Source organism: Pristiophorus japonicus, chromosome 12 (genome assembly GCF_044704955.1).
Source record: "Pristiophorus japonicus isolate sPriJap1 chromosome 12, sPriJap1.hap1, whole genome shotgun sequence".
Taxonomy (NCBI): domain Eukaryota; kingdom Metazoa; phylum Chordata; class Chondrichthyes; family Pristiophoridae; genus Pristiophorus; species Pristiophorus japonicus.
Genome location: NC_091988.1, coordinates 30,029,462 through 30,053,954, shown reverse-complemented (window position 1 = coordinate 30,053,954; position 24,493 = coordinate 30,029,462). Strand labels below are relative to the sequence as shown.

The window sequence follows — 24,493 nt, the reverse complement described above, 5'->3', positions numbered from 1 at the left end:
CGATTGTCGATGGGTCATTTAGTCATGAAGGGCATCACAGTCGAGCCCAATCTTGTTATCCAATGTCATTATACTTGCACATTCTAGCAGGGCTTGCTGGTAGCGAATAGGAGTGGAAACTCTGGCTGACTTATTTCTCTCCTTTGCCTAGGTATAGCGGCCAATTGAAATGTTCCAGCTGCTGACCCAGATATTTGCTAACTCAGCATCGACTGGAATTTGAACCTGTGACCTTCTGGCCGTTGTGGCTTAGTATTACATCAGGCAGTGCCTTTAACCACTAGGCCAATTTAATAAAAAAATCCGTGGCAAATCAACTGAAACTCTGATTGCCAAACCAAAAATTGTAGTTGCATGCTCAAATTTCAGGTCATTACATTGTGTTGGTTAAAACTATGAGGTGTTCTATTGCAGCCTTGCTCTAATTTGCATGTCTCTTGTTTACTTTTATAGGAATATATTATTCGTGTACACCGAGGAGTTTCAGCAGAAAACAGTTGGCAGGTATACTATTCCAAATTAATTCCTTTTTTTAAACCCTATGGGCCCAAGTTTCCACGTGATTTGCGCCTGATTTTTAGGAGCAACTGGTGGAGAACGGACTATCTTAGAAATCGCAATTCTCCACATTTTTTTTTCTGCAGTTCTAGTCAGTTAGAATAGTTTCACTTTGGAACAGAATTTTTTCTTTAAAAGGGGGCGTGTCCGGCCACTGACGCCTGATTTGAAAGTTTCCAAAGTGAAAACGTACTCCAAACTAACTTAGAATGGAGCAAGTGAAGATTTTTGTAGAACTGAAAAAACCTTGTCTACACATAAAAAAAATCAGGCGCAGGTTACAAATTAGGCGTCCAGAACGAGGTTGGGGGGGGGGAAGGGAAGTCATTAAATTCTATAATAAATCCTTATTTATACTTATACAAATATTATACAAATAAATCCAACCTGAATAAAAATTTATAAGCAAAGAAAAGATTAAATAAACCATCTTCCTACCTGTGTGAAAGTGTGAAAGTGCTTCAGGCACGGAGAATGCTGCAGGAAGCCTCACAAGTTGAGGCAGCCATTCGTTCCCGTGGGGGGGGGGGGAGGGGAGGAGACAGCCATTCGTTCCCGCGGGGGGGGGGGGGGGGGGAGAAGGAGACAGTGAGAAGGCTGCAGGAAGCCTCACTAGTTCAGCAGCCATTTCCCGACGGCAGGCGGGGGAGGCTGTCGGGAAACGACTGCCTCAACTTTCTGAGGCTTCCTGCAGCCTTCTCACTGCTGCAAGAAGCCTCAGTGCTGATGTGCTGATGGCAATGTACTTTTATTAAAAAATGTTCAAAAATTAAACAGCTACAAAGAGCTACAAAAATGGCCGCGTGCCAATGTTTCCTTCACACTGCGCGTGCGCGAACGCTCCAACGCGCACGCGCAGGGTTACCGGCAGGAAAAAAACTAATTTAAATGGTACCCGCCCCCTCCCACTTACAAAATCAGCGCGAGTGGTAGGCTCCGCCCCCCTGGGCGCCGCGCCAAGCAGACATGGAGCTGCAGGGCGCTCCAGAATCGCGCGTTTTTTTTCCGGTGCCATTTTCGGCGCGAAAAACGGGCGCCCAGCTCGGAGGGGCGCCCGTTTTTTATCGTGTGGAATCTTGGGGCCATTGTGTTTACCAGTTAAGGGGGCACAGTACCTAATATGCAACCATTTGCTATCTTCTTGTGAAGAGCAGTGACCCAAAGAACAATAATTCAGTTTTATTCATGTCAGTTTTTCTGGCTGAATACAAGTACTGAGTTGATATTTTAATGCATGTACGGCAAACGGATAAATGATTTAAAGTGCTAATATTTAGGAAAAAAATGCACTGATGGAATGCTGTGATCAATTGAAGAATACGAGAAGCTTAACATATTTCACTTTAAATTTTCCCTTTGAAGGATTTTGAAAATGGTGTTGAAACTCCTCTGAAAAATAAGGAAGCTCTTTCCACCATGTTTATCAATACTAAATGAAAATATTTAAATAGTTATTTACTGAATGAGGAAGTGGAATGCCTTTTTATCTCTGCTAGAAAAATCTTTGCAATTTGTAAATTTGTCTTGAGTTAAGCAGTTGTTTTCACTCTGATTTAGAAGTCATGAAACTCTTTCTCATGAGTGGTACTCCGCAGTTAGAGTTGAGTATCCCATACTTGCCCAACCTCAGGTCAGCAGCATGAGAGTTTGCTGTGCATAACTGCCACTTGCTTATAGAGGTAGGATTCCTGTGCCAATTTATCACTACTCAATTAGGTGGAGTATTTTGTTGGAGCAAAGCATTCTATTCAGTAAACAAAACAAATGCTTTTGAGCAGTGAGCATTAATTTATGTTGGACATGTTTAGCACTAGGTTGGTAGAGAAACATCATCTCGTTGGAAGGCAGGTATTATACAATTTGTGTTGCTAGGCTATTACAGATGTGCACTTTGGGGGAAAAATAATTGTGTGTTGTATATCTGCATGTGAAAATAATGTAATTACAGATTCAATTAATTAGATGGCAAGCAGTTGTGTGTAATTAAAATAGATTTATTTGGGCCATAGTTAATAATGAACTAATTGGTATGTATTGCAATTGAAATTAAACAATTAAACAATTAAACAATGCAACTCTCTGCTAATATATCCACAAAAGAATCCCTGGATCTTTGTGTACAGCTCTGCTACTTTTCATATAATAAAAGCTGTCAGCTTTACATATGATAAGCTGAAAGAGGCTGACAAAGAAGTATTCTTCTCAGTGACCATCTCTCTTATTTATGTTTCTTGTCTCATTTTAACACTGAGCTGTTAGAGATTTTGCACACTAGTATTGCCACCATTTTGATATATACAGGAAATAATTTTGGGAATTTCATTCAGTATTTTGTAGAATTCGAAATAGCATCCGAACATTTCTTCACAATATTTTTTGAATTAGGTACAAAAAGCAACTGCAGTCCACAATTGGGTAAATGAAAGTTCAACTAACATTTTAGGAAAAATATTGCTATAGGAGACATTTTCAGTGTAAGAAAGTACACCACTGATGGTGTATTATGGGAATGACTCGAGAGTCCAATTTGCATAGTCTTTTCAAGAATCCAGAAACTGTTGTAACTGTTGGTATCTGCGCTCCTCAAATTCTACACTCTTGAACATCGCTGATTATAACTGCTAAACCATCGATGGCTGTGCCTTCAGCTGCTTAGGCCCCAAGCTCTGGAACTCCCTCCCTAAACCTCTCTGCCTCTCTTTCCTCCTTCAAGATGCTCCTTAAAACCTACCTCTTTGGCCAAGTTTTTGGTCATCTGCCGTAATTTCTTTTTATCTGGCTCGGTGTCAAATTAATTTTTTTGTCTTATAACATTCCCGTGAAGCGCCATGGGATGTTTTACTATGCTAAAGGCGCTATATAAATACAAGTTGTTCTTGATTACATATGTTTTAAATGCACCCCAGGAAGCTTCACTTTATAAGACAATTAACTAGCCACAAATATGACCGATTTAAAAAAAAAAAAAAAAATGTTTTGCTGATCAAGACGAGGGATGTTAGTGCTGAGGAATGGAACACTTTCCATTTCAGGCAACCAGTTTCAGCATCAAATGCTGTTCTTTCTACTCTGCCTCTTCCCCATGAGCCCCTACTGCTGTGCCAGTGTGGCATTTTTCCATTTCCAAAACCAGTCATCCTGTGGTCTCTGAGTGAGATTGCCAGTTAGTGCCAAATTAAAGGCCGTTTTGTGCTGGCATGCCCACTCGGAACAGGATTGAGACTGTCCACTAGACAGAGAAAAGTTTAATCACATCAATCGGGCAGAAAGGCCAGTGTGTAGATCACTGCATCACTCAGTTCCTTGGCAGAAATTACATTTGATATTTTCACTGCCAGGAATGTTGAACTAACATATAGGGCAAGAAATTTGGCAGGTTTGCGCCTGTTTAGCCCCATGGTGAAGCTGAAAAAGTAATTTTTTTTTGAGCTAAACGGGTCGCACAAAATTTAGCGCCCGATTGGAAAATTCAGCATTGGTTTTGCGCCGGCGTTAAATTTATCGCCGTCCCGTTTTTTTTTAACCGTCTTTGACGTCAATCGGTGTGCAATGTTGTGCTATCGCCGGGGGCGAAAAATTCGCCGATATCACCATTTTTATGGTTGGCTCAAAAACACGCCCGAAAAATATCAAGTCTTACCAGGTTGGATCCAGGGGGCACTTGGCGCGAACAGCGCCATCTTGAAAAACAGAGCAGAAGTTCATTGCATAAAAGGATTTGGAGGGAAAGCTGCGTTTTAGATAGTGAGCTTTATGTGAGTTCATAGTTCGTCTTTAAGGACATTTAACAGGCTATAATGTCTCTGCCATTATTCCTGGCTGCTTTTTCTATGCAGCATCGAGCTGGAAGAAGGCTTATTCAAGAACATTTTGAGCGTAATCGAAGAGCACGCAGACGTATGGAGAGGAGGCCTTACCCACCCCCTCCTCCGCCCCCCCCCCCCCCAATGAGTTTACAGGAAACAGTGCTCACACCTGCAGCTCTCTGATGCACAGTGTGTTCGAAGGCTGCGCTTCCGAAAAGAAGTGGTCACAGATATATGCCAGCTCATAAAGGCAGACCTACAGCCTCAACAGGAATAGGACTGCACTGCCCGTTGAGATGAAGGTGACTGTGGTACTTTCCTTCTATGCCTCCGGCTCCTTTCAGGCATCAGCAGGGAACATATGCTCCATCTCGCAGTTCGCTACACATCGCTGCATTCACCAGGTGACTACTGCACTGTTCACATGCTGGATGGACTTTATAAAGTTCCCAATGACCAAGGAGGCACAGAATGAGAGGGCTGTAGGTTTTGCACAAATTGCTGGCTTCCCCAAGGTTCAGGCCGCCATTGATTGTATGCACATCACCCTTTGGAGGATCCAGAGGTTTACCGAAACCGAAAGGGATTCCACTCCCTGAACGTACAAATCGTCTGCAACCATATTCAGCACATCATGGCAGTAAATGCCCAATTTCCAGGGAGCATCCATGATGCTTTCATCATACCTGTTCGAGCGTCAGTCACAAGGCCAGAGCTGGATGCTGGGGGACAAACTTTACGGCCTCGCCACCTAGCTCATGACCCCACCTCCAGAACCCTCCGACACAAGCCGAGCATCGCTATAATGACAATCATATAGCCACACGCAACATCGTCAAAGACAATTGGAGTGCTCGAGCAGCGCTTCTGATGCCTGGACCACTCTGGAGGCTGCCTGCAATATTCCCCTCAGCAGGTCTCTGAGTTCATTGTGGTGTGCTGCATGCTACACAACTTGTCCATCATGAGGGGACAGGATTTGTCTCTGGGGACTGCAAGACCCCCTCAGGAGAGAGGGGAGGAGGAGGACCATGAGGAGGAGGAGGAGCCTGGCGATGAACCCATGCCACCATTCCCACCACCACCACCATCACAGGGGCGGCCAGGTGGAGCTTTAGCCACTGCAAAAAGCCTTACGTCAGCAGCTCATAATTCATCGCTTTGCTTGAACAGTGAATGGCATGTTTCACCGTTGCCTGCCCACTCTACTGTACCATGTTGACTATTCCCTCTCTTATTCTGCAAATGAGACACTACACAGGAATGGATAAGGTGAACAAAATAATTTATTTAACATACAGTAACTTGAATAAGATTTAGTAAACATTGTAAACGTAATCTGGAAACGGGAATAATATTTATTAAACATTATTGTGAACTTTTAATAACAGAATTGGGAAACTTTGAAAACTTTTATAAAATAGTAACAACAATGAAACAACAACCCCTGCGGCTCCCTCATCCTAACCCCCTCCCTCGCGCCATGACCGTACCCAATGTGGTACCAAGACGTCGTGCAACAACGCGGCCAGAGTCCTGCTCTAAAAGGGATAGACAGTGGCATTTGTGGATCCCCTGGAGAAGCTTGGGATATGGAAGGCCCAGCTTCTGAGTGGCGAGCCTCTTGCTTGGCCTCGCTACTCACGGGTGATGTGGGTCTTATGTATTTAAACCTTTGTAGCTTACATGACGCCCGACCACCAGAGGGCCCACCTGTTGGAGTCCCAAGGGATCCCAGCATCCCTTCGGAGCACAGTATATAAGCAGGCCACCCACGAGGTACCTGCACACTGGAATCTTATTAAAGGAGCTAAGGTCACACTTGCTCATTGTATACAGCACTCCGTTTCCACCTTTATTATGAGCGTGTCAATTGGCGACGAGGTAACGAACAACCGCGCGAAAATGCAAAGAACAGTCGGCATCCTGGAGAAGTTCTCAAGGGGACAATTGAGAGGCCTTCGTGGAGAGACTCGACCAATACTTCGTGGCCAATGAGCTGGAAGGGGACGAGAACGCTACCAAATGAAGGGCGATCCTCCTAACTGTCTGTGGGGCAACAATCTATGGCCTCATGAAGAATCTCCTGGCCCCGGCAAAACCAACAGAGAAATCCTACGAAGAATTCTGTATGCTGGTCCCGGAGCACCTAAATCCTAAGGAAAGCGTTTTGATGGTGAGATATTGGTTCTACACGTGTCAACGATCGGAGGGCCAGGAAGTGGCGAGCTACATCGCCAAAATAAGGCGCCTCGCAGGACATTGTGAATTTGGGGGATTCCTAGAATAAATGCTCAGACTTTTTTTGTACTAGGCATTGGACATGAGGCAATCCTTCGCAAACTGTTGACTGAAGAAACTCTGAATCTAAGTAAAGCCATAACGATAGCCCAGGCATTTATGTCCACCAGCGACAACACCAAGCAGATTTTGCAGAATAAAGAAGTTTCGGCCAGTACTGTGCATAAAGTAACGCCGGTCTCGAGCAGAAATGTACATGGCAGAATGTACACTCCGACCTCAAATAACCCAGAGTCCGCCATCAATTGTTGATGCGAGGCAGTTAACACACTGTTGGCGCTGCGGAGGTGATTATCAGCCCCATCAATGCCGCTTTAAGCATTATGCGTGCAATAGTTGCAGAACAATGGGACTCCTCCAACGAATGTGCAGGTGAGCTGCAAACCCAGCAAACCACCTCGTTGCAGAGGAAGATCGATCTACTGTGGATCAGGCTGAATTGGAGACTAGTACTGAGGAGGCAAAAGTGTACGGGGTACACACATTCACTACGAAATGTCCATCAATAATGTTGAAAGTTGAACTGAACGATATCCCAGTATCTCTGGCGCTGGACACGGGGGCAAGTCAGTCCATAATAAGTAAAAAAGCCTTCGACAGGCTGTGGGGAAAAAAGCCACACGCCCAAGCTCAGCCCCATTCACACCAAACTAAGAACTTACACCAAGGAACTAATCCCTGTAATTGACAGTGCAGAAGTCAAAGTCTCCTATGACGGAGCAGTACACGAACTCCCGCTGAGGATTGTACCAGGGGGATGGCCCCTCGTTGTTTGGCAGAAGCTGGCTGGGAAAAATCCGCTGAAACTGGGACGACATCTGAGCGCTTTCGTCTGTCGACGACGCCTCATGTACCCAAGTTCTGAGCAAGTTCCCATCATTGTTCGAGCCAGGCATTGGAAGCTTCTCGGGGGCGAAAGTGCAGATCCATTTGGTTCCCGGTACGCGACCCATCCACCACAAGGCTCGGGCGGTACCGTATATGATGCATGAAAAAGTGGAAATTGAGCTGGACAGGCTGCAACGTGAAGGCATCATCGTGCCGGTGAAATTCAACGACTGGGCCAGTCTGATTGTTCCGATACTCAAGGAGGACGGTTCGGTTAGAATTTGTGGGGACTATAAAGTAACGATTAACCGATTTTCGCTGCAGGACCAGTACCCGCTACCCAAGGCAGACGACCTATTTGTGACCCTGGCTGGAGGGAAGACATTCACCAAGCTGAACCTGACCTCAGCCTACATGATGCAGGAGCTGGAGGAGTCTTCGAAAGGCCTCACCTGCATCAACACGCACAAAGGTCTGTTTATCTACAACCGGTGCCCGTTCGGGATTCGGTCGGCCGTGACGATCTTCCATCGGAACATGGAGAGCCTGCTAAAGTCGGTTCCTTGCACAGTGATCTTCCGGGACGACATATTGGTTACAGGTCGGGACACCATGGAGCACTTGAAGAATCTGGAGGAGGTTCTTAGTCGGTTGGATCGCGTGGGGCTCAGGTTGAAATGCTCGGTGTGTTTTCCTGGCTTAGGATGTTGAGTTATTGGGAAGGAGAATCGCAACAGACGGCATCAGACCCACCGACGCCAAGACGGAGGCCATCAAGAACGTGCTGCGACCACAGAACATGACTGAGCTGCGGTCATTCCTGGGACTCCATAACTATTTTGGTAATTTCCTGCCTGGGTTAAGCACCCTGCTAGAACCCCTACATGCGCTACTGCGCAAGGGAGACGACAGGGTATGGGGGAATTCACAAGAGGCTGCCTTTAAGAAAGCCAGAAATCTGTTGTTCAAACAAACTGTTTGTCCTGTACAGCCCTTGTAAACAATTAGTGCTAGCTTGCGATGCGTCGTCATACAGGGTCGGGTGTGTGTTAAAACAGGCAAATGAATCGGGGATTTTGCAACCGGTTGCTTAGGCGTCCAGAAATTTGTCCAAGGCCGAAAGGGCCTACAGCATGATTGAAAAAGAAGCTCTGCCATGCATCTACCGGGTAAAAAAAATGCACCAGTACTTATTTGGCCTCAAGTTTGAGCTTTAAACAACACAAAGCCGCTCATATCGCTGTTCTCTGAGAGCAAAGGGATTAATACCAATGCCTCTGCCCGCATCCAAAGATGGGGCGCTCACGCTGTCGGCATACAATTATGTAATCCGCCACGGACCGGGCACAGAGAACTGCGCAGATGCTCTCGGTCGGCTGCCATTGCCCACCACTGGGGTGGAAATGGCACAGCCAGCGGACTTGCTCATGGTCATGGAGGCATTCGAGAACGAAAAGTCCCCCGTTACGGCCCGCCAGATCAGGACCTGGACCAGCCAGGATCCTTTACTGTCCTTGGTAAAAAAAAAACTCTGTCCACGATGGGAGCTGGCCCGGTGTCCCAGTGGAGATGCAGGAGGCGATTAAGCCGTTCCACAGATGCAAAGATGAGTTGTCCCTGCAGGCGGACTGTCTATTGTGGGGCAATCGCGTGGTCTTGCCCAAGAAAGGCAGAGACACATTCATATGTGATCTGCACAGCACCCACCCAGGCATTGTAATGATGAAAGCCACAGCCAGATCCCATGTGTGGTGGCCCGACATCGACTCAGATTTAGAGTCATGCGTGCATCAATGCAACACTTGCTCTCAGCTGAGCAATGCACCCAGTGAGGCACCGCTAAGTTTGTCGTCGTGGCCATCCAAACCGTGGTCGAGAATCCACGTAGACTATGCGGGCCCATTTCTAGGCAAAATGTTTTTGGTTGCCGTGGACACTTACTCAAAATGGATTGAATGTGCAATAATGTCTGTAAGCACGTCCACGGCCACCATTGAAAGCCTACGAGCTATGTTTGCCACGCACGGCTTGCCCGATGTCCTAATCAGCGACAATGGGCTATGTTTCACCAGTGCTGAATTTAAGGAATTCATGACCCGCAATGGGATCAAACACGTCACATCTGCCCCATTCAAGCCTGCATCCAACGGCCAAGCAGAACGGGCAGTTCAGACCATCAAGCAAAGTTTAAAAAGTGTGTCGGAAGGCTCCCTGCAGACCCGGTTGTCCCGAGTGCTGCTCAGCTACCGCACCAGACCCCACTCACTCACCGGGATTCCCCCAGCCGAGCTGCTCATGAAAAGGGTGCTGAAAACAAGGCGCTCTCTTGTCCACCCTGATCGCCATGATCATGTGGAGGGCAAGCGGCATCAACAAAGTGTATACCATGACCACTCAAATTTGTCACCTGATATTGAGATCAATGATCTTGTGTTTGTGCTCAACTCTGGACATGGTCCCAAATGACTCGCTAGCACGGTCACAGCCAAAGAGGGTGTTTCAGGTCAAATTGGCCAATGGACAAACGCACAGAAAACATTTGGACCAAATCAATTTGCGGTTCACCAACAGCTACGAACAACCCAAAGAGGACACCACCAACTTTGACCCTCCAACACACACACACACACACAAGTGGCAACTGACATCATGGTTGACTACAAAACCGCACTCATCATTCCCAGCAAGGCCGGCTGCCCAACAGCCCAGTGAAGAACTGACCAACCCACCCACACCCGCATTTGTACCGAGACGATCGACAAGGGAACGTAAAGCCCCAGATCGTCTCACCCTGTAAATAAGTGTACTGTTGACTTCACGGGGGAGTGATGTTATGTATTTAACTCTTTGTAACCTGCATGACACCTGACTACCAGAGGACCCACCTGTTGGAATCCCAAGGGATCCCAACATCCCTTGGGAGCACAGTATATAAGCAGGCCACCCACGAGGTACCCGCACTCTGGAATCTTATTAAAGGAGCTAAGGTCACATTTGCTCATTGCACACAGTACTCTGTTTCCACCTTTATTATGAGTGTATCAGTTCTGGGTGCTGTGATACTGGGGACTGCAGTGCCAAATGTCGAGACCATTAATTGGGCGTGGTCATTGACAGCCGTGACAATCTGAGACATGCCCTCCCTCGTGTCCACCGATAATGCTGCCGCAATGCTTGCGGGAAAAGCACCCAAGACCTCCAGGAGCTGTTAGCTGAGCTGGATGCTCTCCCTGGACAGTCCCACCACGTCCAGGTGTGCCTCTGCCTGGCTTTACCAACTCACTCTCCGGAGAGACGGCATATGGGATTCAACTTGGAAGTGTGTGGCTGCACGGCACTTGGACCCGGGGCCTCAGATTGGCCAAAGCCCAAGAATGTGTCTTCCTCATCAGAGCTACTGGCCGCAGCTAACGGAGGTGTCAATTGCATCGGCCACCCCCCCAGAATAGCTTCCTGAGTTTCCTCCTCCCGTGGAGGTTCCTCGTCCTCGCTGTCTTCGTGGTCCCCCTCCTGAACCCCCACATGATGGGCTGAAATGGAGCCTTCCATTGGCGGATGGGGCGCCTCCTCATCTCGAAATAGAAAACAATGGATGAGTTGTTAGTAGCTGGGGAGGGGAGAGGGTGACATGAGGAAGGTCACGTAACACTGGCTCATTTGAAGGACTGGCGCTACTCCATTATATGTAGCCCACAGACACTGCATCACATTGCCCTAACCCTAGCCCACCGACACTACATCATATTGCCCAAATGCAGCCCGGGGATTTTGCAGGACTTTGCCTCAGTTTCGAACAAGGGATCAGCATCCCCCAGGTAGTTGACCTCCCTGAGGCACTGATCAGAGCAGCCACACACTCCTCCAGGTCAGTTAACGGCTGTGTCTGGGGTGGACCATCGCCCGTGCGCTGCTGCTCCCGGCAATTATGCGACAACTTTCCCTGCAAAGATGACAATTGGAATGGTTACCAGAGGGCCCTTCTGCTCTTGTGACACACACAGATAGCCATCAAAGCACTTATACCATACTGTTTGCTTTTAATACAGTCCTCTGTTTAATGGCCCTGGTGATTGCACGTGGTTCATGAGGAAGACATTGAAGTGTAGAAACAACTTTTAAGATGTCAAAAAACAGTCTTATTAATGTGCAATGATCATTCATGGCAAATAAGGTACAACACTCAGCCTACCTATACCAACATGTGTCAGATTTACAATTTAAGTAATGAAGGAGTGCATGAATAAAAATATTACTTATTCTTACGGCTCTGCAATGGTCATGAACCTTTTCCTACATTGTTGATGGACCCTCTGGGTATTATCGACTGAGGAGACATCCCCGGCCACGCTGGTCCACAATTGCCTTCACACAGCTGGGAGGGATTTACCAGCATCCCTCCTTAAATTCCCCCTTTCTGGTTTGCACAGCTGCAATGAGGGCCTTGTTTGCTTCATACTAAACTGTTGAGCTCTCTGCCTGCTGGAGTCCCCTTCCATCGTGGATGCTTGGTCTGTGGAAAAATACCTGCTTCAGCCCTGGATGTACTGCGCATGCACGGGCGCACCCTGACAGCTGACCAGAATCGCGGGAAGAAGAAAAAAATCTGAGGAAAAAGAATCGGGGGAAAAAAAAAAAATTCGCGCATGTGCAAAAGGTCTTTTTTTTTAAAAATGTTTTTTTCCCACAACATTCGGCTCTGGTGCACAAATTCTATCGTGCAAGGCCAGAGATTTAACGCTATCGCTGGTCACCGTTTGGTGAATTTTGCAACTTCCAGTGATAACGCTAACCGACACTAAAAAAATAACTCCACGATTATCGCCCAAAAATGGGTGGAATCGCTAATTCCCGAATTTCTAGTCCGTAGAATGTTATCTTGCATGTAGGTTTGTATGTAGATTTCTATTAAAAAAGAAAAGATCAATTACTTATTGAGCCTAGCATTTTCTTGTCTAAGAAATATCTCTGCAGTGTAGTTGAAGAATGTCAGAAACTAAAAACTAATGACCTTTGTAGTAAAGCAAAGATTTTATTTATTTTGTGATTACTTGCAGATTATCCGAAGATACAGTGACTTTGATGTCCTGAATACTAGTTTACAGGTATTTTATCTATGTTGCCTTTATTTTTGATGTACTGCAGGAGCAGACCAGTTTTATGAAATTTGAAAAGTAGGAGACCTATTAAGAAAAAACAATTCTGTCAGCAAATCTTAGGAGATTATGGAAATAAAATTCTTGTAAAATTCAGCATGTGATATTCAAAAGAAGTTATTAGTTTGTTAGGTGGAATTCCAAAATGTCAAGTTTTGCACTCATTTCATATCTTGAAACTGCAGAATGAATATTATAAGGGCTGAAATTTGAATTTTGTCGTAAGGATAAAATTGCTTACGAGTATTTTTAAACACCTAATTACTGTACAAGTTCAATGGGTATTATTGCAATACTTACAGGTCAGAAAAATCAATCTTCTACTGTATAAGGCCAGCCTTTTGGTCTTCAAGATCAGTTTGAAATGTTTATTTTTCAAATAAATTTGCTAAGTTACTAGTTTGCATATAATGGATTAAAATCTATTAAAAGCACACAGTTGCCCTGATGTTTGACACATGTTTCAAGAGTTTTGGAATGGCTGATAAGATGTCTTTAATTTGTTTTGGAAATCACAAAAAAGGCTAAATCTTGATGTAACTTTCACTAACATATTAATGTGAGCATGCTGTTCATTTGCAGCAGTAACTACGGCTAGAGATGACAAAAGGGTTTAGTTCAAATGTCAATTATATGACAAGGTGAACTTTTTACAGACTTTATTTAACAATTATTTATGAGCTGCTGGAAAATATACAGCAACTTTGAACTTGAATTTTAGCAGTTGGATTTGTTTGGAAAAACATAAACATAGAATAATGTTGATATCTCATGTAATCGATTTAATTTGATGTGTTTGATGTGTTTATTACAGATCTCAGGCCTGATCCTACCTCTACCTCCCAAAAAGCTCATTGGAAATATGGATCGCGAGTTCATAGCAGAAAGACAACGAGGTCTTCAGAACTACCTGAATTTCATCACGACACAGCATGTGCTGTCCAACTGTGAGCTGGTTAAAAAATTTCTTGATCCCATCAACTACTCATCTAACTACACTGGTCAGTACTACAAAAACAGACTTGTGTGATTTACTGAGGGGTTGGTTTAATGATGGGTTTGCTTACTGCAAATTGCGTCTTCTATCAAATAGTACATATTCTAGGCACTTAAATTGGTTTCTTGCTGTAAGTAAAGCTCTCAAAATACAAATGCTATGTTTTAAAAAATAATAGTGACTAATTAAACTTATTGTTAAACAGAGCTTTACCTATATACAAAAATATCACCTTCAGAAATGTCAACGTTGTTTAAAGATAAGCTGAAAATAGTTAAAAGCTTCAACTTTAGTTCCATTTTCATCTTTCTATTTAGTTTTTTTTTCTTTCATTCTGGGCTACGGTTTTGCCAGTGCCAACAGCCATCCAGTACTTTGTGCAAGTAGCAATTCTTTGTGTTTGAGCTTGGACATTGAGAGCTGTTCTGTCAGTGGGACAGAAATCACTGAGCCTTGGACAACTCTCGTACATGGTCTGCTCACCCTCTGCTATCAGAGATCTCTAGATAGCAATCGGAAGCAGGAACTATGGCTGGTGACCTTTTTTTGTTCCTAGATTGGGAACCTGAGGCCAATTGTAGCCCCTTGCCTCCACTGCCATCTCGACTGAGATTGCCTAGCTCAGCGTGCACTAGGGATCAAATTTGAGTTTATTTTTAAATGTGTTGTGTTTTAAGTGCAGTTGCATAAATGCCGTTGCTTTTTGAAAATCTTTTTATCGATCCAGTCAAAATTCACCTTTCATTAGGGGGCAACTACTGTTTACAGTTGAGTGGACTAAAAGGAATAGAGAAAACCATTGCAGGTTCTTACAGCTGAATCAGTGATGCAAGAAAGAGATTTACAAAACTGTAGTTGGTGAGAGGGGAGCGACCTGTCAAAAGCCCAGCGGGAGATCGAGAGCCAGCGGCAGTTGGTGAGAGGGGAGCGACCTGTCAAAATCCCAGCGGGAGATCGAGAGCCAGCGGCAGTTGGTGAGAGGGGAGCGACCTGTCAAAAGCCCAGCGGGAGATCGAGAGCCAGCGGCAGTTGGTGAGAGGGGAGCGACCTGTCAAAAGCCCAGCGGGAGATCGAGAGCCAGCGGCAGTTGGTGAGAGGGGAGCGACCTGTCAAAATCCCAGCGGGAGATCGAGAGCCAGCGGCAGTTGGTGAGAGGGGAGCGACCTGTCAAAAGCCCAGCGGGAGATCGAGAGCCAGCGGCAGTTGGTGAGAGGGGAGCGACCTGTCAAAAGCCCAGCGGGAGATCGAGAGCCAGCGGCAGTTGGTGAGAGGGGAGCGACCTGTCAAAAGCCCAGCGGGAGATCGAGAGCCAGCGGCAGTTGGTGAGAGGGGAGCGACCTGTCAAAAGCCCAGCGGGAGATCGAGAGCCAGCGGCAGTTGGTGAGAGGGGAGCGACCTGTCAAAAGCATACCGGTGCAGCTACAGCGGGAGAGAAAGCAAAATAGAAGTAGAAAGTAATCAAAAAGTGATGTCACAGCCAATGTGGTAAGTGATTGGCTGGTGATTGGTGAGTAGCTTTTCTTTTCTTTTTATTGTTATTACCAATTTAAGAGTATCTAAGGTTAAGACATGGCAGGAGAGCTCGGCCATGTGATATGCTCCTCCTGTATCATGTGGGAACTCGGGGACACTTCCGGTGTCCCTGGGCGCTACGTGTGTGGGAAGTGTATCCGCCTCGAGCTCTTGACGATCCGCGTTGCGGAATTGGAGCTGAGGGTGGATTCACTCTGGAGCATCCACGATGCTGAAAATGACGTGAGTATCACGTGTAGTGAGTTGGTCTTACCGCAGGAGAAGGGTCCACAGCCAGATAGGGAATGGAAGACCAGCAGGAAGAGCAGTGCAAGAAAGATAGTGCAGGGGTCCCCTGTGGTCATCCCCCTGCAAAACAGATACACTGCTTTGAGTACTGTTGGGGAGGATGACTCATCAGGGGAGGGCAGCAGCAGCCAAGTTCATGGCACCGTAGGTGGCTCTGCTGCAAAGGAGGGCAGGAAAAAGAGTGGGAGCGCGATAGTGATAGGGGATTCGATGGTGAGGGGAATAGATAGGCGTTTCTGCGGACGCAACCGAGACTCCAGGATGGTATGTTGCCTCCCTGGTGCAAGGGTCAAGGATGTCTCGGAGCGGGTGCAGGACATTCTGAAATGGGAGGGAGAACAGCCAGTTGTCGTGGTGCACATTGGTACCAACGACATAGGTAAAAAAAGGGATGAGGTCCTACGAAAAGAATTTAAGGAGCTAGGAGCTAAATTAAAAAGTAGGACCTCAAAAGTAGTAATCTCGGGATTGCTACCAGTGCCACGTGCTAGTCAGAGTAGGAATTGCACGATAGCGCAGATGAATACATGGCTTGAGCAGTGGTGCAGCAGGGAGGGATTCAAATTCTTGGGGCATTGGAACCGGTTCTGGGGGAGGTGGGACCAGTACAAACCGGACGGTCTGCACCTGGGCAGGTCCGGAACCAATGTCCTAGGGGGAGTGTTTGCTAGTGCTGTTGGGGAGGAGTTAAACTAATATTGCAGGGGGATGGGAACCTATACAGGGAGACAGAGGGAGACAAAAATGAGGCAAAAGCAAAAGACAGAAAGGAGATGAGGAAAAGTGGAGGGCAGAGAAACCCAAGGCAAAGAACAAAAAGGGCCACTGTACAGCAAAATTCTAGAAGGACAAAGGGTGTTAAAAAAGCAAGCCTGAAGGCTTTGTGTCTTAATGCAAGGAGTATCCGCAATAAGGTGGATGAATTAACTGTGCAAATAGATGTTAACAAATATGATGTGATTGGGATTACGGAGACGTGGCTCCAGGATGATCAGGGCTGGGAACTCAACATCCAGGGGTATTCAACATTCAGGAAGGATAGAATAAAAGGAAAAGGAGGTGGGGTAGCATTGCTGGTTAAAGAGGAGATTAATGCAATAGTTAGGAAAGACATTAGCTTGGATGATGTGGAATCTATATGAGTAGAGCTGCAGAACACTAAAGGGCAAAAATCGTTAGTGGGAGTTGTGTACAGACCTCCAAACAGTAGTAGTGATGTTGGGGAGGGCATCAAACAGGAAATTAGGAGTGCATGCAATAAAGGTGCAGCAGTTATAATGGGTGACTTTAATATGCACATAGATTGGGCTAGCCAAACTGGAAGCAATACAGTGGAGGAGGATTTCCTGGAATGCATAAGGGATGGTTTTCTAGACCAATATGTCGAGGAACCAACTAGGGGGGAGGCCATCTTAGACTGGGTGTTGTGTAATGAGAGAGGATTAATTAGCAATCTCATTGTGCGAGGCCCCTTGGGGAAGAGTGACCATAATATGGTGGAATTCTGCATTAGGATGGAGAATGAAACAGTTAATTCAGAGACCATGGTCCAGAACTTAAAGAAGGCTAACTTTGAAGGTATGAGGCATGAATTGGCTAAGATAGATTGGCTAATGATACTTAAGGGGTTGACTGTGGATGGGCAATGGCAGACATTTAGAGACCGCATGGATGAATTACAACAATTGTACATTCCTGTCTGGCGTAAAAATAAAAAAGGGAAGGTGGCTCAACCGTGGCTATCTAGGGAAATCAGCGATAGTATTAAAGCCAAGGAAATGGCATACAAATTGGCCAGAAATAGCAGCGAACCTGGGGACTGGGAGAAATTTAGAACTCGGCAGAGGAGTACAAAGGGTTTGATTAGGGCAGGGAAAATGGAGTACGAGAAGAAGCTTGCAGGGAACATTAAGGCGGATTGCAAAAGTTTCTATAGGTATGTAAAGAGAAAAAGGTTAGTAAAGACAAACGTAGGTCCCCTGCAGTCAGAATCAGGGGAAGTCATAACGGGGAACAAAGAAATGGCAGACCAATTGAACAAGTACTTTGGTTCAGTATTCACTAAGGAGGACACAAACAACCTTCCGGATATAAAAGTGGTCAGAGGGTTTATTAAGGAGAAGGAACTGAGGGAAATCTTTATTAGTCGGGAAATTGTGTTGGGGAAATTGATGGGATTGAAGGCCGATAAATCCCCAGGGCCTGATGGACTGCATCCCAGAGTACTTAAGGAGGTGGCCTTGGAAATAGCGGATGCATTGACAGTCATTTTCCAACATTCCATTGACTCTGGATCAGTTCCTATCGAGTGGAGGGTAGCCAATGTAACCCCACTTTTTAAAAAAGGAGGGAGAGAGAAAGCAGGGAATTATAGACCGGTCAGCCTGACCTCAGTAGTGGGTAAAATGATGGAATCAATTATTAAGGATGTCATAGCAGCGCATTTGGAAAATGGTGACATGATAGGTCCAAGTCAGCATGGATTTGTGAAAGGGAGATCATGCTTGACAAATCTTCTGGAATTTTTTGAGGATGTTTCCAATAAAGTGGACAAAGGAGTACCAGTTGATGTGGTATATTTGGACTTTCAGAAGGCTTTCGACAAGGTCCCACACAGGAGATTAATGTGCAAAGTTAAAGCACATGGGATTGGGGGTAGTGTGCTGACGTGGATTGAGAACTGGTTGTCAGACAGGAAGCAAAGAGTAGGAGTAAATGGGTACTTTTCGGAATGGCAGGCAGTGACTAGTGGGGTACCGCAGGGTTCTGTGCTGGGGCCCCAGCTGTTTACATTGTACATTAATGATTTAGACGAGGGGATTAAATGTAGTATCTCCAAATTTGCGGATGACACTAAGTTGGGTGGCAGTGTGAGCTGCGAGGAGGATGCTATGAGGCTGCAGAGCGACTTGGATAGGTTAGGTGAGTGGGCAAATGCGTGGCAGATGAAGTATAATGTGGATAAATGTGAGGTTATCCACTTTGGTGGTAAAAACAGAGAGACAGACTATTATCTGAATGGTGACAGATTAGGAAAAGGGAAGGTGCAACGAGACCTGGGTGTCATGGTACATCAGTCATTGAAGGTTGGCATGCAGGTACAGCAGGCGGTTAAGAAAGCAAATGGCATGTTGGCCTTCATAGCGAGGGGATTTGAGTACAGGGGCAGGGAGGTGTTGCTACAGTTGTACAGGGCCTTGGTGAGGCCACACCTGGAGTATTGTGTACAGTTTTGGTCTCCTAACTTGAGGAAGGACATTCTTGCTATTGAGGGAGTGCAGCGAAGGTTCACCAGACTGATTCCCGGGATGGCGGGACTGACATATCAAGAAAGACTGGATCAACTGGACTTGTATTCACTGGAGTTCAGAAGAGTGAGAGGGGACCTCATAGAAACGTTTAAAATTCTGACGGGTTTGGACAGGTTGGATGCAGGAAGAATGTTCCCAGTGTTGGGGAAGTCCAGAACCAGGGGTCACAGTCTAAGGATAAGGGGTAAGCCATTTAGGACCGAGATAAGGAGAAACTTCTTCACCCAGAGAGTGGTGAACCTGTGGAATTCTCTACCACAGAAAGTAGTTGAGGCCAATTCACTAAATGTATTCAAAAGGGAGTTAGATGAAGTCCTTACTACTCGGGGGATCAAGGGGTATGGCGTGAAAGCAGGAAGTGGGTACTGAAGTTTCATGTTCAGCCATGAACTCATTGAATGGCGGTGCAGGCTAGAAGGGCTGAATGGCCTGCTCCTGCACCTATTTTCTATGTTTCTATGTTTCTATGTTTCTATGTAATTAAGTCTCCATAAATAGAAACCCTTAAGTCAAAGTTGCTAGCTACTGCATTTCACATGCCATATTCCTGTCTTGTATGGCAGAGTAAATAGAAGTCAGCATTGGAATAAGTTTTTAAAGTTATTCTTTATTACTTTATTACTTTATCAGTTTGATATTGATTTCTTCTTTGTCAGTGTTACTAATTGAACATGTATATGCAATGGTTTACAGACTCTTTTTTTTCTCTTTAACTCACTAAACAGAAATCGCCTTGCAGCAGGTATCTATGTTCTTCCGTTCTGAACCTAACTGGGAGGTGGTAGAACCACTAAAGGAAATAGGTGAGTAAGTCTCCAGTGTAGTCTGTCTATTTTTTGTAAATAGTGTGCTCATCAAGTTGAGATGTGTCATAGTTAGGGTTTGGAATACACTTTTCACTTGTCCCCAGTATAACATGGACCAGACCAGCATCCCTCTATTCTGCCCTGGCAATATTCTTATCCCCAACTGCAATAACATTTTTCTTTTGCTTGTGGCCTCTATAATTAGTATTGAATTGTAAGTAGTTTCTTGATTACAGTTGTGGGTTGATACTTCCCCAATGTGTTTCACATGGGACCTTAACAGCTGGCAAAGAGAAGACTTTTATCTCATCAGATGAGATAAGCCCTGGTGATAAAACCGTTCCCCATTTATCTTTTTTAATCATGCTTTGATGCACCTTTCATACCCCTCTATGCATATCAATTTAATGTTAATGTGAGTTTTTAATGTCAGTTTCCTTGGTTAAATATCTCTAATTTTTCCTTTCAACTAATTAATTTCTACTTTGGTTAGTCATCAAACCCAAACCTTTCTCTTCAACTTGAGAATTCTCCAGAATTACGTTCCTCCAAAATGAACGCTATCCAATCACATTGCAAGGGGAAAAATCCAAGATACAGGTAATACTGTTATTATTAACGGTGAATTCTGAGGTGAATGGATTATTGTATGCTCTTTGGCATAAAATGACAAGAGATTACCTGAAAAAGCCTGCAATTCTATTCACAAACATACTGTGTACAGATACTCTTCCCTCCCCCCCCCGCCACTCATCATCCTCCTCCTCTCTTGCGTTATGCCCCTACCCAAGGTGGCACCAAGAGTTCGTGCAGCAAGGCGGCCAGAGTCCTGCTGTATTGGGAGAGTGACAGTGGAGATGCCATGTGGGGATCAACTGGAGAAGTTTGGGGTATGGAAGACCCAGCTTCAGACTGGTGCACCCCTTGCTCGGCATCACCAGTCACCGATGGTGTGGGTCTTTGGTGGGAACTCCAGTGTCACTGGTGGAGGCCATCAGTAGTGCGTGGACATTGTCAGCCTCGCAAGTTTCGCGGCTTGCACGGACAATCTGCGACCCGACCTCCGTGATGGTCGCAGTGAGTGTCGCGATGCTTGCGGGAATCCTACCCAAAACCTTGGGGAATTGTCAGGTGAGCTGGACGCTCTCCCTGAACAGTCCCACCGTGTTCAGTTGTGTGCCTGCCTGTCTGTCAGGAGACCGACTTTGCTGACTCACCCTCCGGAGAGACGGCATGCGGGATTCGACCCCGGAAGTGCTTTGCTGCAACCTCGACCAACCTGACCCCGCCACACAGCACTGCCCCCTTAGTCATCAAGATATACAGCGCGGCTATGAAAACATAGAAACATAGAAAATAGGTGCAGGAGCAGGCCATTCAGCCCTTCTAGCCTGCACCGCCATTCAATGAGTTCATGGCTGAACATGAAACTTCAGTACCCCCTTCCTGCTTTCACGCCATACCCCTTGATCCCCCAAGTAGTAAGGACTTCATCTAACTCCCTTTTGAATATATTTAGTGAATTGGCCTCAACTACTTTCTGTGGTAGAGAATTCCACAGGTTCACCACTCTCTGGGTGAAGAAGTTTCTCCTCATCTCGGTCCTAAATGGCTTACCCCTTATCCTTAGACTGTGACCCCTGGTTCTGGACTTCCCCAACATTGGGAACATTCTTCCTGCATCCAACCTGTCCAAACCCGTCAGAATTTTAAACGTTTCTATGAGGTCCCCTCTCACTCTTCTGAACTCCAGTGAATACAAGTCCAGTTGATCCAGTCTTTCTTGATAGGTCAGTCCCACCATCCCGGGAATCAGTCTGGTGTATCTTTGCTGCACTCCCTCAATAGCAAGAATGTCCTTCCTCAAGTTAGGAGACCAAAACTGTACACAATACTCCAGGTGTGGCCTCACCAAGGCCCTGTACAACTGTAGCAACACCTCCCTGCCCCTGTACTCAAATCCCCTCGCTATGAAGGCCAACATGTCATTTGCTTTCTTAACCGCCTGCTGTACCTGCATGCCAACCTTCAATGACTGATGTACCATGACACCCAGGTCTCGTTGCACCTTCCCTTTTCCTAATCTGTCACCATTCAGATAATAGTCTGTCTCTCTGTTTTTACCACCAAAGTGGATAACCTCACATTTATCCACATTATACTTCATCTGCCACGCATTTGCCCACTGACCTAACCTATCCAAGTCACTCTGCAGCCTCATAGCATCCTCCTCGCAGCTCACAGTGCCACCCAACTTAGTGTCATCTGCAAATTTGGAGATACTACATTTAATCCCCTCATCTAAATCATTAATGTACAATGTAAACAGCTGGGGCCCCAGCACAGAACCTTGCGGTACCCCACTAGTCACTGCCTGCCATTCTGAAAAGTACCCATTTACTCCTACTCTTTGCTTCCTGCCTGACAACCAGTTCTCAATCCACGTCAGCACACTACCCCCAATCCCATGTGCTTTAACTTTGCACATTAATCTCCTGTGTGGGACCTTGTCGAAAGCCTTCTGAAAGTCCAAATATACCACATCAACTGGTTCTCCCTTGTCCACTCTACTGGAAACATCCTCAAAAAATTCCAGAAGATTTGTCAAGCATGATCTCCCTTTCACAAATCCATGCTGACTTGGACCTATTATGTCACCATTTTCCAAATGCGCTGCTATGACATCCTTAATAATTGATTCCATCATTTTACCCACATGGATCACTTTCCATACCTTGGGAGCCTATTATCAGCAAGGGCAGACATCGATGACGAGATTCAACACCCACTCCAGCGCAGCCTTCGGCCGCCTGAGGAAGAGAGTGTTCGAAGATCAGGCCCTCAAATCTGGCACCAAGGACATGGTCTACAGGGCTGTAGTGATACCCGCCCTCCTGTATGGCTCAGCGACGTGGATCATATATAGTAGACACCTCAAATCACTGGAGAAATACCACCAACGATGTCTCCGCAAGATCCTACCAATCCCCTGGGAGGACAAACGCACCAATGATAGTGTCCTCGATCAGGCCAACATCCCCAACATCGAAGCACTGACCCCAACATCGAAGCACTGACCACACTCGACCAGCTCCATTGGGCGGGCCACATTGTTCGCATGCCTGACACAAGCCTCCCAAAGCAAGCACTCTACTCAGAACTCCTACACGGCAAGTGAGCCCCAGGTGGGCAGAGGATACATTTCAAGGACACCCTCAAAGCCTCCTTGATAAAATGCAACATCCCCACCGATACCTGGGAGACCCTGGCCAAAGACCGCCCTAAGTGGAGGAAGAACATCCGGGAGGGCGCTGAGCACCTCGAGTCTCGTCGCCGAGAGCATGCAGAAAACAAGCGCAGGCAGTGGAAGGAGCATGCGGCAAACCAGACTTCCCACCCGTCCATTCCTTCAACGACTGTCTGTCCCGCTTGTGACAGAGACTGTAATTCCTGTATTGGACTGTCCAGTCACCTAATAACTCACTTTTGGAATGGAAAGCAAGTCTTCCTCGATTTCGAGGGACTGCCTATGATGACTGTACAGTTTTGCTTTCCATATTTAGGAAAGGATATACTTGCTTTGGAGGCAGTTCAGAGAAGGTTCACTAGGTTGATTCCGGAGATGAGGGGGTTGAGTAGGTTGGGCCTCTTCTCATTGGAATTCAGAAGAATGAGAGGTGATCGTATCGAAACGTATAAGATTATGAGGGGGCTTGACAAGGTGGATGCAGAGAGGATGTTTCCACTGATAGGGGAGACTAGAACTAGGGGACATAATCTTGGAATAAGGGTTCGCCCATTTAAAACTGAAATGAGGAGGAATTTCATCTCTGAGGATTGTAAATCTGTGGAATTCGCTGCCTCAGAAAGCTGTGGAAGCTGGGTCATTGAATAAATTTAAGATCGAGATAGACAGTTTCTTAACCGATAAGGGAATAAGGGGTTATGGGGAGCAGGCAGGTATGTGGACCTCAGCCATGATCGTATTAAATTGCGCAGCAGGCTTGAGGGGCCGTATGGCCTACTCCTGCTCCTATTTCTTATGTTCTTATAGTTCTTTGTACTATTTCCAATCTCCCTGTTGCTAAGCGATTATCTGTTGTTTTTAAGTTCAGACTTGAACCTTGTTTATGTATTTTGTGTATAATGCGAAGGGTAGAGCTTGAAGTTACCTTAACAAAACTGGTGGTGAAGATAATGATGGAAGTTGGGAGAGTTAACATAAACATGTTGCTACGTCGTAAAAGAGATAACATTCTGGGGCAAGCAGTTTTCTGGTTTGGCTTCATGAATCAAAAGAGACGAGGGAGATGAGAGAGACTTCCACAGGAAGAAAACCCTAGGTTAGTGCAAACAAAATGACGTGGTCAAAATCGTAAGACATCTTTAAGGCGGGTTCTTGAAACAAGAAGCAAGCCAAAGAACTAGAAGTCTTATTGGCTAATAAGTTTTTAAGGGAACCTCTATAGGTCAAAAGGTCATGTCAATATTCCAGGGTCAGGTTCACCCCTAAAAAGAGAATAAAAGTAACACTTAGAAATCTGTTTAGCACAGACGGTGGAGGGAAGACCAGAGGTTGGGCTGGTCGAATACTCTGAGAGTGATCCCATGCTTTACCAAAGAAGGCTCTAGACAGAGAAACAGACTGCAAGCTGGAGAACTGCTCAAGAGCGCCAGCCATTTGTCCAATTGGAATCGGTATCAACTACATGTTACGGTTGTATGTTTTTGCTGTATAACTATTGTGTTATATCCCATCTTAAACTCTGATTAAACACAATATAACCACCAGATTGGTTTTACAGTCGATCCTGATTATTAAAGTGACCAAAAATTGGCTTAAACTTGTCATATTCTCACACGTGATTGGATAGAGTTCATGTTGGTGGAATTCAATTGTTGAGAATTCTGA

General features: G+C 45.8%; 1 protein-coding gene across 3 annotated transcripts in view; it reads left to right on the top strand.

The window, feature by feature from the left end:
- Positions 1 to 24,493, top strand: part of LOC139277163 (PX domain-containing protein kinase-like protein) — a 127,696-nt gene that overhangs the window by 44,671 nt on the left and 58,532 nt on the right. For 2 of the 3 annotated variants that reach the window (XM_070895244.1, XM_070895245.1), the window contains 4 exons: positions 454 to 504; positions 12,548 to 12,595; positions 13,461 to 13,647; positions 19,501 to 19,578. In XM_070895244.1, the coding sequence (XP_070751345.1) occupies positions 454 to 504; positions 12,548 to 12,595; positions 13,461 to 13,647; positions 19,501 to 19,578 (364 nt within the window). The remainder of the gene's footprint in view (positions 1 to 453; positions 505 to 12,547; positions 12,596 to 13,460; positions 13,648 to 19,500; positions 19,579 to 24,493) is intronic. The other variant, XM_070895246.1, reaches the window with a different exon arrangement.